Here is an 18,947-nt window from a genome sequence, read left to right on the forward strand (position 1 = left end):
GTGTAAGTTGTGCGTATTTCGTGATATTGAAAAGGCATGTGATGTGATTTGGCGTCAGATTTTGCCGTTTAAATGCAAAAGCTTGTAATACAAGCTAATATGTTTAGATTGATTCAATCATTTCTCTCTGAAAGGATCATTCAGGTGGGGCAGACCTTTCTGGTATGCACATCATAGATGGAATTCCACAAGAAGTGTCATTCGACAAGTTTGGTTTAAAATCATGTTCAACGCTGCTCGGTTTGCTGATAATGGTTCGTTCTGGAGACGATTGGTAACTTTAAGTTTGTTACATAAATTATAAATATGTTTAGAGTTAGTGAACATTTGTTGTTCAAAACGCCCTAAAATTAACCACAAGCACAAACACGATCAAAGGTAGACAACTCTTTCTACTTGGTTAAAACCTACTTAACATAACATAATAACTTTTTGCAAGGGGATATTCGACAAATCAATAAAAGGTGAACAATGCAAATACTACAATAGTGTTGCTTCTGTGGTATATCCAACCAAATACAAACATTAAATATGATTTCTTTGAGTGGCATTTTTAGAAGTTGGAGAGTCAGATAAGGACAAGCTTTATGGATGAACAATTCCTTTATTCAGATGATGCGACATGTGACCTGCTGACAACGTACAAGAATCATGTGACCTGCTGACAACGTACAAGAATCTATCGAAATGTCACATCACCTGACTAAAGAAGTTGTTCATCCATAAAGTTTGTCCTTATTAAATACCATTTAGATCAATTTGGATATTCTGCTTATATCCTGATAGTTACAATATTATCGAGAAAATATAACCATTATTCTTCTATATATGCTAACAATATAACTGTGTTCCCTATAAAGTCATATAAATGTCATTGTTGTTGAGAAAAACAGCAGAATATCTGGTCATAGGACTTATCCATGTTTTTTTCATAACAAATTCTCTAACAAAACCCATACGAGGTAACAAGAGCAGAGAGGCAGGTCCTAGCAACTCAATTTACAATGTCAACATCGGACGTGACCTAAATTTGCGTTGACGCATGCGGTTTATTAAAGACACCAGTTGATTGAACACAGTCTGGGAGATGTTATTCCCCATGTCAGACAGCGTTTACAAATGGTAGGATATGATTTGGAACAATGTCGTCCCGTTAGCGTATGCCATTCCAAATTGCCATTAAGAATGATGAGATTTGTTCTCCAGGGAAGTGATGCCACTCCGAACCATTACACTTCTCCAAACTGACGGCGTTGCATAACGTAAGCGTCGTTGAAACGTTTTCCTTGAAGGGCGTAGATCATTGAACGACATTCTACACCCCACGTTGTGTACGGTTCTGACGCTATTTGGTCTCAACCCAGGAACTGTCCGTGCTGTCTATGTGGCGGTTTGGCCTCGACTTCGTATATGGTTGTCTTGTTGATGTGACCTCAGACGCAGACGTCCGGCTGTAGATAGCGTTTCAATAAACACAAAAATGTCGGCCATTTACGTTTTCCTGCTTAAACGTCGCGTAGACGTTGATTATCAACAAATCGTAGCATTGCGTAAGCGCTACTTAAAAGTGTGGAGGGTTTTTTTCTGAACGAAACAATCATCAATTGCTCACACATTATAACCACACGTGTTGGGCCCTCAACAAACGTAAGCATCCAAATTGTGTGCAGTGCAAAACACGCAAGTGCAAACTGTGAATCACGACCTTAATGTCTTCATCACTATGTTTTGAAAGATGCATTATTATATTATCCATAGAGGCATATTTTTATGGAACTTAACAAAGAGCACAGTTACTATGTTTCGTTAGTATGTGTAGCATATGTTGTGTAGCTTACATACTGGCCAGGCCAGAAACTGAGCTATTGTCTATGTGCAAACACGAACTCCCACTTGACGACACAAGGTAACTCGTCTGCATGAAAAAATGTAGACTTGCTTCCCGTCTACTAGTTGGCCAAGAGGATTTTAAAGAGACACCTCGCTGTGCCTGCACTATTGTCTAGGTAGTACCTCATACTGAATTATAACAAAGGAGAGGGTTATATGGATATACAACGTCTTTGTTACAATATAGGTGACGTTTCTGTGTGGATGATAACACCGTTATTAAGCCAGGGATATATCAAGCCATAAGCAAGTTATCATTGATAGCGGTGTTATCGACCTATTAACAGTCTATAAAGAAATAACACGGTGACATACATCACAGGTCACACGAAGACCCGGCTGTAACATAGTACAATAGAACATGTACAACCGCATGTCACATTGAACCTGACAGGAAAGTGGTAAGTAATTGTTTGACTGTTTCTAGAAGTTGATGAGTCAATAACGAAGCATACGACTTGGTAGATACAAATATAGAGAGGGCGTATGTATGCAGAGTATGTTGTGGCAAGTTGCAGATTAAAACAGCAGGTTCACGTTACCTGCTGCTTTTTTACAGCACACTATGTACATATACTTCTCAACATGTGTTTGTAGTCACTTTTACCTTGATAACGGTGTAAGAATCTACATCGAAACGTGGCTCTGTGCAATATGCATGGAGTTGATATACTTAAAGTTACATACCTTGTTTTTTTAAGTATAGTATTGTTAAATTCTAATTCGGTCCTGGGTGTGAGTTTCTGTCGGTGGACTTAAGTCCCGAGTTTCATTGTAAGTTCTAACAATAGGGCTGAACTTGCTTAAAGCTTTCGCTGGTGTGATCCCTGAAAGATACTGAACTTTACTGAGCAGTCTGTCTGTATTCTTTACAAGGTGAGGTGAGGTGAAATTGGGTTTAATGTCGTGCTTGAGAATATTTCGATTATATTACGACGTGCATGCGTGTGTATGTGTATGTGTGGCTGCTTGTACTAGCCCAGACTGAAGCTGGTTTTATAGTGCTAGCTCACTGAGGTACCATGCCGCAGTGAAGCATGAATACCCAACTCAGACACATTATACTGACTCCGAGCCGACCAGTCCTTGTTGTACCCATTTATGCCGAGCGCCAGGTAGGGACCAACAAGTACCATATTTTAACATCTTTTTTGGTATGACGCGGTCGGGGATCGAACCCGCGACCTTCCACTCTCCGGGCGGACGCTCTAACCACTACACCACGGAGTATTCTTTACAAGTGTTATGCTGTTAACGCAAACGCTTTAACCACTAGGCTCCCCGCATCCCCGGAAATAACTTTGTCCACTGGTCATAGTGGCTGCCCTTAATTATGGTGTTTGGTACCCCCGTATTTGTTGTTACCAACACTATATTAATGAAATACCCACAGTACTGGTGTCTTGTCGATTTTGGTATTGTATATTTCAAATTACAAAAGGTTACTCACTAATTGCCATTTAAATACTTGGCTATTTTATTTCACATACTTACTTGCCTCCAGTAATATATTTTATGCTCCACCCCGATGATCAGATGTCTCAGAGCACGGTCAAGCAATCGGGAACTCCCGGGTACCCGCCTTCAACCAGCCCCAGTCCCCAGATGTACTTCCCCGAGCAGCAGGATTCTGTACCATGATGAGACTCCCGTCACAAGAAACAACTAAAGGTAAAACTTATCGGCAGATAGAGCAGGTATACTACGACGCTTTAGCACGAAATACGTTGTATTAGAAATTCGTTTGGAGGATGTTTTGTGTGTTGACCACTGCTATGCTCAACAAATCATCTAATTCAGCATTGACTTGTCATCATCCTCGGGTGATGTGGTAGCCTAGTGGCACAAAGTGATGAAGGTCCGGGTTCGAGTCCCCACATGGGTACAATGTGTGAAGCCCATTTCTGGTGTTCTCTATCGTGATATTGGTGGAATATTGCTAAATCTTTAAGGTTGACGTACTCGAGTGTGTGAGTACATACTAGTATATGGCGTTTTGCTGCCTTTTTAAATATCTCAGCAATAATAAGTCCTTTGGTTTTAAAACCATTTGAGCATCATCCCAGTTATACCATAGCTTAATGTGGGAGAAAAGGCTGGGCTGATGCAGGTCTCAGTCGTTTACCAGTTCGGTAAAACCCACGAGCAGGCGCCAACAAACCTGGAACGTAATCTGGCATTGTACAACCTGGGGCCACAAGAAACGGTTCTACAGATTGGGAATTGAAACCAGGCCTCCGGCTTCAAGAGCGAACGCTGGATCAACTAGGCTGCCCCACCGATAATAAACACCATGGAATATTTAGTGGTGATAAACATTCCGAAAGAGTAAACCATTCTACTAAGACATGTTACTATGATACGTATAGAACTACATACATGTACGTATACGTAAGTTTCCCAAAGCTGTGCTACGATTTACAACAGAGTTTAACTGTCCAGTCATCTTATATATACATCTGTGCATAGAATAAGCACCACCTTGTATTTGTACCAATTAATTTTGTCTTAAATGAAATTTTAAACTCTTTCCCAAAAATAACCTTTATAATTTGATAGAGCAAACATTTAACATTTCAAAAACGAAAAACATCATTGAAATTACCATGTATTTTAGGATAATTGCCTATATTTAACTCAGGTGTTTTTCTGTCCTAAATCATGTTACCTTATTTTGAAAAGTGAAAGTAATAATTGATTGTTGTGTGGCCTATAAATTCGTTATTTATTGTGAATGGATGCAAGTTTGTAAACTAAGATTTAGGAAAAGTTACAGTCAAACTAAAAAAAAGGAAAATTTTAAAATGCAGTAACATTTGCTTTACAAACAAAACAAACAGATTTTAGCTGTAATTATCAGTATCCAGCAAGGAGAAGTGTTTATTCATTACAATAAACTCAAAATAATACAAAAATTATTCCAAAATCTTATGAATGTGGCCTTTTTCAGTTTTTGTCAATTAGCGATCTGAATTGTTGGAAAAAGGTCTGAATCTTTGACATTGGGTTCTTCCTGATTATGCATAATTAAAGCTTACTTCATGTGTAAATGTCTTCTTGGTATATAACAGAATTGTTATTTTTAGTCAAAACTTAATTTAATTGTGTAGTTTGAGCAGGAGAGGAATAGTTATTTTGGGTAAAGATTCAGTCCCATCACATTTTCATCAACATATTCTTTCACAAAGAATAGAAAAGGTTATGGTATTTGTAAAACTGTCAGTGGGTAAAGCTTTTTTAACTAAATTGATGGCTATTCTGTAGCATCACATCTTATTTTCAAAATAGGGTGGTGCTTAATTAATGCACGGGTGTAGTTTGGATCTGTGTATTTGGACAATCGCTTCTATACCAAGTATAGCATGTGTTATTGACATAGTCGTTGTTTTGTTGACAGGTTTAGATGTAGGTTTCATTGGTGTCCCCTTTGACCTCGGGTGTGGGTTCAAGAACGGTCCCAGGATGGGCCCAAGGGCAGTACGAGTTCAGTCGGCCGCCTTAAAAGCTCTCAATGCAAGCACAGGTGAGAATAACGGTGTAACACTATCACCAGCAGCAGACACTGTTCAAATGTTTCATCAGGTAAGTGGTTTATTTTATAATATTGAGTGTCTTAGTATGTAAATTATTTGTTTATGCACTTTTCCCTCCGCACGTTAAAAGTTTGGTGGCTCGCTTGCATCCCATGTACACTATCGTCAGGCTCCTCGGTGTTTGGTTTGGTACCTCCCGATCTCTTGGGGTGTGCCCGGGTTCTTCACCGGGAGCACCGTTCTTCTCACACTCTACTTAATGCAGGAGGCTGCATTGTTGGAGAGGACCATGAAGATCCGGGTTAGAATTGGTCTTCAGGAACCCAGGCTTGTCGTAGGAGGCGATCGGGTGGTGAGGCTCGCTGACTTGGTTCACACATGTCATTGTTTCCCAGTTGCGTAGATCGATGCTCATGCTGTTGATCACTGGATTGTCAGGTCCAGACTCGATTATTTACAGACCGCCGCCATATAGCTGGAATATTGCTGAGTGCGGCGTTAAACAACAAACAGAACATGGAGTTGGTGTTCATTACCGCTGAGACAGCCTAGTGGATAAAACATTGTCTCGTCGACCTGGATTCAATTACCCATAGGGGTGCAACAGGTGCAGCCTTTTTCTGCTGCCCCAGGTTGTACAATGACCGATTATGTTTGTAGGTCTGTCACCCGGACCCTCTTTGCTGTATATATTATTTATCTTAATCTATAAATATTAATGGTAATATAAGATGGACGACAATGGTGATGGTGAGATTAGATAGCTGTATTTCACTGTTACAGGTGCTGCCCCGTTCGAGTCTCTGCAAGTAGCAGACGTCGGTGACGTCAGACTGAACCAGTATAATGCGGTTACCGCGTGCGAAGACATCCGAAGATATTACTCCAACATAGAGTGTGTCCCGCTGACGATAGGGGGAGATCACACTATCACATACCCTATACTACAGGCTTTGAAGGTAAAGGTTGAGTAAATGAATGAGTGAGTGAGTGTGTCCCGCTGACGATAGGGGGAGATCACACTATCACATACCCTATACTACAGGCTTTGAAGGTAAAGGTCGAGTGAGTGGGACAATGAGGCAGTGTTGTGAATGAGTGAGTGAGTGAGTCCCGTTGACGATAGGGGGATATCACACTATCACATACCCTATACAACAGGCTTTGAAGGTAAAGGTTGAGTAAATGAGTGAGTGAGTGAGTGAGTCCCGCTGACGATAGGGGGATATCACACTATCACATACCCTATACTACAGGCTTTGAAGGTAAAGGTTGAGTAAATGAATGAGTGAGTGAGTGAGTCCCGCTGACGATAGGGGATATCACACTATCACATACCCTATACTACAGGCTTTGAAGGTAAAGGTTGAGTAAATGAGTGAGTGAGTGAGTGAGTCCCGGTGACGATAGGGGGATATCACACTATCACATACCCTATACTACAGGCTTTGAAGGTAAAGGTTGAGTAAATGAGTGAGTGAGTGAGTCCCGCTGACGATAGGGATATCACACTATCACATACCCTATACTACAGGCTTTGAAGGTAAAGGTTGAGTAAATGAGTGAGTGAGTGAGTCCCGCTGACGATAGGGGATATCACACTATCACACACCCTATACTACAGCTTTGAAGGAAAGGTTGATAAATGAGTGAGTGGAGGAGTCCTGCTGGCGATAGGGGAGATACACACTATCACATACCCTATACTACAGTGAAGGTAAAGGTTGAGTAAATGAGTGAGTGAGTGAGTCCCGTTGGCGATAGGGGGATATCACACTATCACATACCCTATACTACAGGCTTTGAAGGTAAAGGTTGAGTAAATGAGTGAATGAGTGAGTGAGTCCCGTTGGCGATAGGGGGATATCACACTATCACATACCCTATACTACAGGCTTTGAAGGTAAAGGTTGAGTAAATGAGTGAGTGAGTGAGTGAGTCCCGGTGACGATAGGGGGATATCACACTATCACATACCCTATACTACAGGCTTTGAAGGTAAAGGTTGAGTAAATGAATGAGTGAGTGAGTGAGTCCCGTTGGCGATAGGGGGCGATCACACTATCACATATACTATACTACAGGCTTTGAAGGTAAAGAGTGAGTGAGTGACTGACAGAGTGAGACAGCGTATGAGACAAGAATTAGACAATTAGACTTGTATAAGTGAGTGAGTGAGACAGTATTTAAGTGAGACTACGTGAGCTAGTGAGACAATATGAGTGCGTGAAACAGTATGAGTGAGTGAGCGGTGGGAGAATGAGTTAGTGAGTGATTGTTTAAGTGAGACGGCGGGTGAAACACTGAATTAGACAATTAGCTTTGTCTAAATGAGTGAGGCAGTGTTTAAGTGAGTGGGACAATGTTTAAGTGAGTGAGACAGCGTTTAACTGAGTGAGACAGTGTGAGTGAGTGAGACAGTGTGAGTGAGTGAGGCAGTGTTTAACTGAGAGTGAGACAGTGTTTGAGAGTGAGACAATGTGTACGTGAGTGACACAGTGTTTAAGTGAGTGAGACAGTGTTTAAGTGAGTGAGACAGTGTTTAAGTGAGTGAGACAGTGTTTAAGTGAGTGAGACAGTGTTTAAGTGAGTGAGACAGTGTTTAAGTGAGTGAGACAGTGTTTAAGTGAGTGAGACAGTATTTAAGTTAATTAAGTGAGTGAGACAGTGTTTAAGTGAGTGAGACAGTGTTTAAGTGAGTGAGACAGTGTTTAAGTGAGTGAGACAGTGTTTAAGTGAGTGAGACAGTGTTTAAGAGAGGGAGGCAGAAATTAAGTGTGACAGTATTTAAGTGAATGAGACAGTGTTTAAGGGAGGGAGGCCGAGTTTAAGTGAGTGAGACAGTGTTTAAGTGTGACAGTATTTAAGTGAATGAAACAGTGTTTAAGCAGGTGAGGGTGTTTTAAGTGTGAGACAGTATTTAAGTGAGTGAGACAGTGTTTAAGTGAGTCAGTGTTTAAGTGAGTGAGACAGTGTTTAAGTGACTGAGACAGTGTGATACAGTCAATGATACCATTAGTCGGGAGACAGTGACTGAGTCATCTGTATTGTACTGCTGTGGACGAGAGTACATTGTAAGACGTCGTGTGGTGAACACAATACACGGGTGTTCAATGTTTCTTCAGCTAGGTGAACTATATACTTGTTTACACTGTATATACATGGATTGTGTACAAACAAAATACACACTGAATGTGTTCTCCAGCCTGACTGTTAAATATACATACAATTTACACTGATTGTGTCTTAATGCGTGTACATTTCATTTTAAGAAGCATCAAAACAATGTAAGTGTAATACTAGTGTTCTATTTGATGCCAGATAATAAATTTTGTCAATAAAATATCACCAAATATTAAGTCGATACAAAATATAATAGAATCGAAATGATTTCCATCATTTCTGTTGAATACAAAAGATCTACTCAAAGACACATGCTATCACTAGGTCCTATATCTCGATTTTACTCGCTCCACTTGAAGTCACATGGTGACACTAATGCTGGGTCAGTGCTAGCAATGGTATGATGTAGCGAGAAGTTTACTTAATTTACGACACGGAAACAAACGAGGGTAATAATGTAATCTTTATCATGCAATCCCGGGATAGAACAGGTTCTCAGAGGCCATACTGGTCTTGTGAGGCCACTCGGTGAGTCGGGTGTCAGACTGGGATTTGGTTGGGTGGCAGCATTGATCGTTGTTCGCAATGTCAATCACTGGATTGTCTGGACTATTGTCTACAGGCCGCTGGATTATCACTGCTGTGCACTTCTATTTCATCGAAAGGCGACGTTGTTCTTTTGTGTTTCAGCATGTAAGCGTCACATCGATGTACAAAGTAGTTCCTCTTTAGTGTCATTTACATACTAGTATTTGTCGGATCGTAATGCCAAGTTATCGTTTTGACTGTTTTTTATTGTGATCATTACGATTCTTCTGATCAAACACATATTCATTGTTATTTTCGATAATAAAGACTGACTGACTGAGTTTGGTTTTACGTCGCTTTTAGCAATATTCCAGCTACATCAGAAATGGGCTGTACACATTGTACCCATATTCGAACCCGGGTCTTCGGCGTGACGAGCCAACGCTTTAACCACTAGGCTACTCCACCGCCCCCTCGATAATAAAGAACATCTCTAATAGAGTGAAACTATGAAGTAACCACTGATGATGATGATGATGTTGATGATGATGATGAAGACGAAGATGATTATCATTATTATTCAGGCGAAGCATGGACCTATGGGCCTGATACAGCTTGACGCCCACAGGGATACATCGGACAGTATAGCAGGGGACAGGATCAACCACTCCACCGCCATCAGACGTGCCTTTGACGAAGGTTGTATCGTACCCGAGAAGACGGTGCAGATTGGCATACGTGGAGCAGGATTCTCCATGGACAATATACAGTGGGGCATTGATCAGGTAAACCGACAATCCATACTCAATGTGAATGCTGTAGGTGGATGCTGAAGTTGAGATGAGACTGTGCTTTCTTTTACAGAGAAGGGGATTTTGATTTGTAAATTATTGCACAAAATATACCCCAGTAATTTGAGCAGCTTAACGCCAGATAAACAGATGCTGACCGATAGTCAAACTGAAAGGCTAAACAGGAATTGAAAGCCAACCAATCACAGACTAAACTCAATTAAATCACAAAGTATCTGTTTGCACCAATATCATTTAACTCTACATTAAATACTGCAATATTGTTTCTTAAGGGTTTCCGTGTGGTCCGCGCGGAGGAATGTTGGCACAAGTCCCTTAAACCTCTCATGGAAGAAGTAAGAGACATGATGGGCGATGTACCCGTATATGTGGACTTTGACATCGACGCCCTTGACCCTTCGTACGCTCCAGGGGCAGGTAATACTTTGATGATTGGTTTTGATGTGAAACGAGAACCAATTAGACAAGGTTATAACTGTGACGCCCCACGTATGAAAACTGGTAAATGAAGCCATGCAAGATGTAAGGTGATAGGTTGGTTAACTCAAGCGTCTTTTGACCTCATTTGGCGATAATAAAACCAAGTCCTTTGTCACAAAATAAGGAAACCTGAACCTTCTGTTTGATAATAATTGGAGTACACCATCCCTCAGAGAGCGGTTGTCATTAAACACGGACGCACGGTCTCACGCACGCACACATATTTACCCATTTGGATCGGATTGTCAGGCTGGATATGGCGATTATCATCGTACCTTGACGACATTGGAATGTGCTCACAATATCAACCACTGTTTTACCTGGGCTAGACTCGATTAAATTTATCCGGCTTCCTGATTAATATGTAATAATCACGACTGTAGAACGGCAGGCGAAATGATGACGTAATAAAGAGTAATGAACAAATCAACAGAGATGTCACTTGATTAGTTTGTTATTTACGTTTAGTTGGAATGGTTCTGAGATATGTACAAAACCTCAAAAGTTCAGGTATTTGAACAAAATACTTGATACAAACATTCCTGCTCACAGGAGACCAAATGACAACATTCGTTCGATTCGTAACACGTGTAACATACGAGACACGTCGGCTCCGTGTTGGGTAAATATTATTAAAGGAACACTGATCAAGAGCAATTGCCCGGGACTGGTTGTTGCTTTTGTTATTGTTTTCCCCCCGCGACTACCCGGATGATATCCCAGAATTCGTGACTGGGTTGCGATTTCTGCTGCGCCACCCGCAAGCGCAATTGTAGTTCATTAATATTTCCATCTTCATTATTATGATAACAAATGAACACAATTTATTTGAAGTTTAACTTCATCTGCCTGTGATACAAAATGAATCTTCTTCGTAGACAATGCAAAAAACAGCTTCGAACCTTGAACGGGCAGCAGCGAATAAACATGTAGTAAACACCAATGTCAGCCACATTACATTCTCGCAGAACAAACGTAAATATGTAAATGTTCGGAGCTGTATTCGAGGTAACGAAAACCTCCCGTCAGCTAATGACCCTATCATTTTGGTTCGTACAAATGTTCCACCTTGACGGTATCGGCTTACGTCTTAAAACTCATTTAGCCCAAGATACAGACCCAGCGATGTTCTTATGACCTGCCCTTATCCTCTGCGTTAACTGTACATAGGACCCTGTTAAGCATAAATTATCTAGCTACGCACGTTGGATGTGCGTGTGCGTGTACGCGTGCGTGCGTGTGCGCGTGGAGAGGAAGACAATATTGATGATGTTGGAGGAAGCTGAAGACGAGACGCGTGATGACGAGTGTGTTAGCTGTTGGTAAGGGGGCTCCATGAAACAGCCCTCACAACTTTCATCCAGGGACCCTGACATACAGTAATGAAATTCAGGAGGTATATGTATCTTTTGTCATATATAAGATACATGTATACCCTTTTGGATAAACACACTATAGTTGAGATGAAAATTTAAAACGCATTTCCATTGTTTACACAGAACCAAAACTACTACATATACTGAACGGAATAGGAAGCTTCACACTTGGAGAAATGATTTATATTGAAAATAGGTGGTAGAAGGAAGTTGATTTGGACGAATGCCATAATGACTAGATCTAGCCTGATGCATTCGCTCATTTCGACTGTGATGAACCACGCGGGGTGCATGCAGTACGCTCTTTTGTGAAAACGCAATCCTGCATGTGTGCACATGCATGTGTGAATTCATGGCCATTGACTCTGAAATGAACCTTTGTATGGTTTAAAACTGGTTTGAAGGGGAAATCCAGTAACATAAGACAGAGTCTCCGCTACATGTGAGAAGAAAGTTAAAAGTGAACAAGTAGAAAACACCCACGTGGTGAAACCCACGAGACAGACAAACGATGTGTGCCTAGTTACTAGCGGATCCTGGCATACAGGAGGGACACAACTCCGGACAATATACCGCCTCGTCTAAGATCATTTGCCTAAAGAGAATGTTGAATGAAATACTTGTAATAAACATACTGCTGCCCTTTATTTCCCGGTCAATGTGTCATTAAAGTGGTTATCCATTTACGCAGGGACATTGGAGATCGGTGGACTGACGACGATACAAGTGTTGGAGGTGATCCGGGGCTGCAGAGGCCTCAACGTCATCGGCGGCGGTATTGTTGAGGTAACGTTTACACCATAACAGATTGTTTCTAGTGTTTCACCAACATCCGGGTATTACAGCTGGTTTTGCATCAGCGATTTATAAGTGGCAACTTGTCTTTCTTTTCAACAAGCAGCTGCTCATGTTTCTACAGCCATGGAGATTGTTTGTTTTTTGTTATCACCATGAATTTTGTAAATGTTTATCACAAATACCTTTCTTAGAATTCATATATTAATAAGTTTTAAAAACAACTCTTACAAGCACTGCCACTAAACTCTGTGCACATGAAGTGCAGTGCATAGCTTGAAACCGTTCATTAAATGTGTCATTCCGTGAAATGAGCTAAAGTGACGTAGATGTTTAAACAATTAAGAATTCTATTTCCAAAAATTACATACAATGGACCAATTCATTGTGATATGATGTATAGGTGAAGTAAACACGGGCTCCTTTATTCCTATGTTACATCCGTCTATTCAGGGTAGTCTTGGGCTTCAGTAGGTAAGATGTCAAACTTTATTCACATCTACTGGAAACTCAATTAACTAAAATGACTTATCCATTATTAATATGCATTATTGTATCGCTGTTGTCCCTGTGATAATGTGCTACCTGTGTTGACAGTAGACAGTGTCTTGTTTCCACTGCAGGTGTCGCCGCCCTATGACAACCATGATATGACGTCAATGGTAGCAGCACATTTCTTGTTTGAGATGCTTTGTATTCTTCCCGGTGTCAAATATTATCCCGTGTGATGTCATAAATGGGACCTTAGAGGGTTGTTCAGAAAGACAACCGTCACATGCTGACAGCATGAGTAGCATTTTATCCTTGTATATATATACTACAGGAATTAAAGACAGCGTTAACTACCACGTACGTGTCACCACAACGTTAATATCCACAAATTTAGGCAGCTATTGAAATCAAACTCTAATGATGTATTAAATGATTTATTTAGATATATTTGAACAATATGTTTGAAATCTGTAGCATATCTAAAACCTATATTTTACATCCATGAATATTATATGTAATTCACGTTCGATGTAAACGTATTATACTATATGTATATATTGGCCGTCATACAAATTGAGGACCTAACTAAACTGACGTACAAAAGAAAGTATACACCTGATGCTTTGGTAAAATATTTTCTTAAAAACAGCGTTAAAATTAAAAAAGTGTTTTGATTGTAAATTTCAAGTCACAAATTTGTGTATGTGTTGCAATAACACCAAATATCGTACTCAATTACAATGTTGCTAGCAAAATATTTGTTTATCTGGGAATAGTCTCAATACACCAGATGTGTACTTTCTTTTGTACAACAGTGTACTTGACTTGACAGCTCAAGAATGTTCAGAATGAGCTCTTGGTGACGTGTTTCACATCTAGTTTGTTGAATTATTGTTTGTTTAAATTAGATGTACAATCAGCAGACATATAGTTACATCCCCCGCCATATAGAGTTATATAAGTGAGTTTAGCTGATGAAAGCATAATATGACATGTACATAAATCAAAATGACATGCTTCGAAATACATTTGATAGCTGATCTTAGTATAAACAGTATAAACATGTATAAATTATAAAAAATACTTTGTGACCCGATGGTTGAATCATGGTCAAAGGTTCATGTCCATCAACTGAATTAACCACCTGAACTACAAATAAAGGACTTCAGTGAAACCGTCTCATTTGTTCCATTTGTAGATTCTTAATAACAGGAAAACTCTCCACAAGACTGTCTGACAAGAGGGACTCCAACTTCTCCCTGTGTTGTTCAACAGCTTCAGATGTATGTGTAGACAATTCTACAGCATTTGGTTTCAAAATTTCAAACTTTGACACGTCAGTGAGAAAAAGTATGTCTCTCTTTTGACTTGTTCCATATGTTCCTGTGATATATCAGTTGAATAATTGACCTGCCTTTGCATGTATGTTTGCCGGATGTCACAAGTAGTCTGGGATAAGTTCCCCAATTCGCGAACACCTGGTGTCAACACTGTCGTCATCACATGCTCATGTTACTGTCGGATTGTACAATGGACTCCGCTTTCATCACAGATTTCTTGTGATCCTAGATTTTTTAATAAATAAGTTATGTACATGAATATACTTCAGTTAAAATGGTCTCTGTATACAGTGATGTACGGGAACATTGGCAGCATGATCTTGGTGTATCAAACTATATACAATACGTTACATGTATTAATGCATGATCTGTATTGAAGCATGATCTTAATATATGATACTATACGTGAAAACCCATTTGCTAGCATGATCTTAACATATGATACTATACGTGAAAACCCATTTGCTAGCATGATCTGAATATATGATACTATACGTGAAAACCCATTAGCAAGCATGATCTTAACATATGATACTATACGTGAAAACCCATTAGCTAGCATGATCCGAATATATGATACTATACGTGAAAACCCATTTGCTAGCATGATCTGAATATATGATACTATACGTGAAAACCCATTTGCTAGCATGATCTGAATATATGATACTATACGTGAAAACCCATTAGCTAGCATGATCTTAACATATGATACTATACGTGAAAACCCATTTGCTAGCATGATCTGAATATATGAATCTATACATGAAAACCGTTTTGCTAGCATGATCTTAATATATGATACTTTACGTGAAAACCCATTTGTTAGCATGATCTTAACATATGATACTATACGTGAAAACCCATTTGCTAGCATGATCTTAATATATGATACTATACGTGAAAACCCATTTGCTAGCTTGATCTGAATATATGATACTATACGTGAAAACCCATTTGCTAGCATGATCTTAACATATGATACTATACGTGAAAACACATTTGCTAGCATGATCTTAATATATGATACTATACGTGAAAACCCATAAGCTAGCATGATCTGAATATATGATACTATACGTGAAAACCCATTTGCTAGCATCATCTTAATATATGATACTATACGTGAAAACCCATTAGCTAGCATGATCTTAACATATGATACTATACAGTGAAAACCCATTAGCTAGCATGATCTGAATATATGATACTATACGTGAAAACCCATTTGCTAGCATCATCTTAATATATGATACTATACGTGAAAACCCATTAGCTAGCATGATCTTAACATATGATACTATACGTGAAAACCCATTTGCTAGTATGATCTTAATATATGATACTATACGTGAAAACCCATTTGCTAGCATGATCTGAATATATGATACTATACGTGAAAACCCATTAGCTAGCATGATCTTAATATATGATACTATACGTGAAAACCCATTTGCTAGTATGATCTTAATATATGATACTATACGTGAAAACCCATTTGCTAGCATGATCTTAATACATGATACTATACGTGAAAACCCATTTGCTAGCATGATCTGAACATATGATACTATACGTGAAAACCCATTTGCTAGCATCATCTTAATATATGAATCTATACGTGAAAACCCATTTGCTAGCATGATCTTAATATATGATACTATACGTGAAAACCCATTTGCTAGCATCATCTTAATATATGAATCTATACGTGAAAACCCATTTGCTAGCATGATCTTAATATATGAATCTATACGTGAAAACCAATTTGCTAGCATGATCTGAATATATGATACTATACATGAAAACCCATTTGCTAGCATGATCTTAATATATGATACTATACGTGAAAACCCATTTGCTAGCATGATCTGAATATATGATACTATACGTGAAAACCCATTTGTTAGCATGATCTTAACATATGATACTATACGTGAAAACCCATTTGCTAGCGTCATCTTAATATATGAATCTATACGTGAAAACCCATTTGCTAGCATGATCTTAATATATGAATCTATACGTGAAAACCCATTAGCAAGCATGATCTGAATATATGAATCTATACGTGAAAACCCATTTGCTAGCATGATCTTAATATATGAATCTATACGTGAAAACCCATTTGCTAGCATGATCTTAATATATGATACTATACGTGAAAACCCATTAGCTAGCATGATCTTAATATATGATACTATACGTGAAAACCCATTAGCTAGCATGATCTGAATATATGATACTATACGTGAAAACCCATTTGCTAGCATGATCTTAACATATGATACTATACGTGAAAACCCATTAGCTAGCATGATCTTAACATATGATACTATACGTGAAAACCCATTTGCTAGCATGATCTTAATATATGATACTATACGTGAAAACCCATTAGCTAGCATGATCTTAACATATGATACTATACGTGAAAACCCATTAGCTAGCATGATCTGAATATATGATACTATACGTGAAAACCCATTTGCTAGCATGATCTTAACATATGATACTATACGTGAAAACCCATTAGCTAGCATGATCTTAACATATGATACTATACGTAAAAACCCATTTGCTAGCACGATCTTAATATATGATACTATACGTGAAAACCCATTTGTTAGCATGATCTTAAAATATGATACTATACGTGAAAACCCATTTGCTAGCGTCATCTTAATATATGAATCTATACGTGAAAACCCATTTACTAGCATGATCTTAATATATGAATCTATACGTGAAAACCCATTTGCTAGCATGATCTGAATATATGAATCTATACGTGAAAACCCATTTGCTAGCATGATCTGAATATATGATACTATACGTGAAAACACATTTGCTAGCATGATCTTAATATATGATACTATACGTGAAAACCCATTAGCTAGCATGATCTTAACATATGATACTATACGTGAAAACCCATTAGCTAGCATGATCTGAATATATGATACTATACGTGAAAACCCATTTGCTAGTATGATCTTAATATATGATACTATACGTGAAAACCCATTAGCTAGCATGATCTTAATATATGATACTATACGTGAAAACCCATTTGCTAGCATGATCTTAATATATGATACTATACGTGAAAACCCATTAGCTAGCATGATCTTAATATATGATACTATACGTGAAAACCCATTTGCTAGCATGATCTGAATATATGATACTATACGTGAAAACCCATTCGCTAGCATGATCTTAACATATGATACTATACGTGAAAACCCATTTGCTAGTATGATCTTAATATATGATACTATACGTGAAAACCCATTAGCTAGCATGATCTTAATATATGATACTATACGTGAAAACCCATTTGCTAGCATGATCTTAATATATGATACTATACGTGAAAACCCATTTGCTAGCATGATCTTAATATATGATACTATACGTGAAAACCCATTAGCTAGCATGATCTGAATATATGATACTATACGTGAAAACCCATTTGCTAGCATGATCTGAATATATGATACTATACGTGAAAACCCATTTGCTAGCATGATCTTAATATATAATACTATACGTGAAAACCCATTTGCTAGTATGATCTTAATATATGATACTATACGTGAAAACCCATTTACTAGTATGATCTTAATATATGATACTATACGTGAAAACCCATTTGCTAGTATGATCTTAATATATGATACTATACGTGAAAACCCATTTGCTAGTATGATCTTAATATATGATACTATACGTGAAAACCCATTTGCTAGCATCATCTTAATATATGATACTACGGTATACGTGAAAACCCATTTGCTAGCTTGATCTGAATATATGATATTATACGTGAAAACCCATTTGCTAGTATGATCTTAATATATGATACTATACGTGAAAACCCATTTGCTAGTATGATCTTAATATATGATACTATACGTGAAAACCCATTTGCTAGTATGATCTTAATATATGATACTATACGTGAAAACCCATTTGCTAGCATCATCTTAATATATGATACTACGGTATACGTGAAAACCCATTTGCTAGCATGATCTGAATATATGATATTATACGTGAAAACCCATTTGCTAGTATGATCTTAACATATGATACTATACGTGAAAACCCATTTGCTAGTATGATCTTAGTACACAGAATTACACCTTGGCAAATGAAGTGCAAACGATACATGCAGCCACATCAAAACAATCTACATTCAGTTCTAGAAGTTCCACTTTGGTGGATTCGCATGTATTATGACTGATGTAATTGTCTAACTTGTGCCATTTGTTACCGTGTTTTCAGTTGAAAAATTGAGACTAGCCCTTGCGTATGTTTGTGACGGGTGCCACTGGTGGATGATGACTAGGTTTTTCGTGGTTTCTAAACTACCAGAATGTTTCATTGTTTGTATGTAGGCCTGTTACTTCCATGTGCTTTGTTTACGATGTTAACTATGTAAGGTCAATCCGGTAACTCGGGTAACTTTGTCCTGACCTCGCTCGCCTTGACCTTGGCCTATAAGGTGACCTTGGCCTATGAGGTTTTCTCGTTTAATCCGCGCTTTACATAATCGGTTACAAGGACGAT

At 38.5% G+C, this 18,947-nt stretch overlaps 1 protein-coding gene across 1 annotated transcript; it reads left to right on the forward strand.

Annotated features, from left to right (window-relative positions):
• Nucleotides 1-223: 223 nt before the first annotated feature.
• Nucleotides 224-14,203, forward strand: LOC124258984 (guanidinobutyrase-like). The gene is made up of 9 exons (XM_046693045.1): nucleotides 224-274; nucleotides 2,285-2,291; nucleotides 3,427-3,561; nucleotides 5,288-5,413; nucleotides 6,207-6,382; nucleotides 9,659-9,859; nucleotides 10,159-10,303; nucleotides 12,434-12,528; nucleotides 13,161-14,203. The coding sequence occupies exons 1-9, from the start codon at nucleotides 224-226 to the stop codon at nucleotides 13,263-13,265; spliced, it is 1,041 nt and encodes a 346-aa protein (XP_046549001.1). The 3' UTR covers nucleotides 13,266-14,203.
• The last annotated feature ends 4,744 nt before the right edge of the window (nucleotides 14,204-18,947 follow it).

The sequence above is a fragment of the Haliotis rubra genome, unplaced genomic scaffold (genome assembly GCF_003918875.1).
Source record: "Haliotis rubra isolate DU_JTF1 unplaced genomic scaffold, ASM391887v1 Scf705, whole genome shotgun sequence".
Taxonomy (NCBI): Eukaryota; Metazoa; Mollusca; class Gastropoda; order Lepetellida; family Haliotidae; genus Haliotis; species Haliotis rubra.

Bases quoted from the DNA above. Each gene is read 5' to 3' on its own strand.
- LOC124258984 (XM_046693045.1), top strand. From the start codon at position 224: ATGTTCAACGCTGCTCGGTTTGCTGATAATGGTTCGTTCTGGAGACGA. The intron at 5,414-6,206 runs GTGAGAATAACG...TCACTGTTACAG, and splicing joins AGCTCTCAATGCAAGCACAG to GTGCTGCCCCGTTCGAGTCT. The intron at 12,529-13,160 runs GTAACGTTTACA...TTTCCACTGCAG, and splicing joins TCGGCGGCGGTATTGTTGAG to GTGTCGCCGCCCTATGACAA.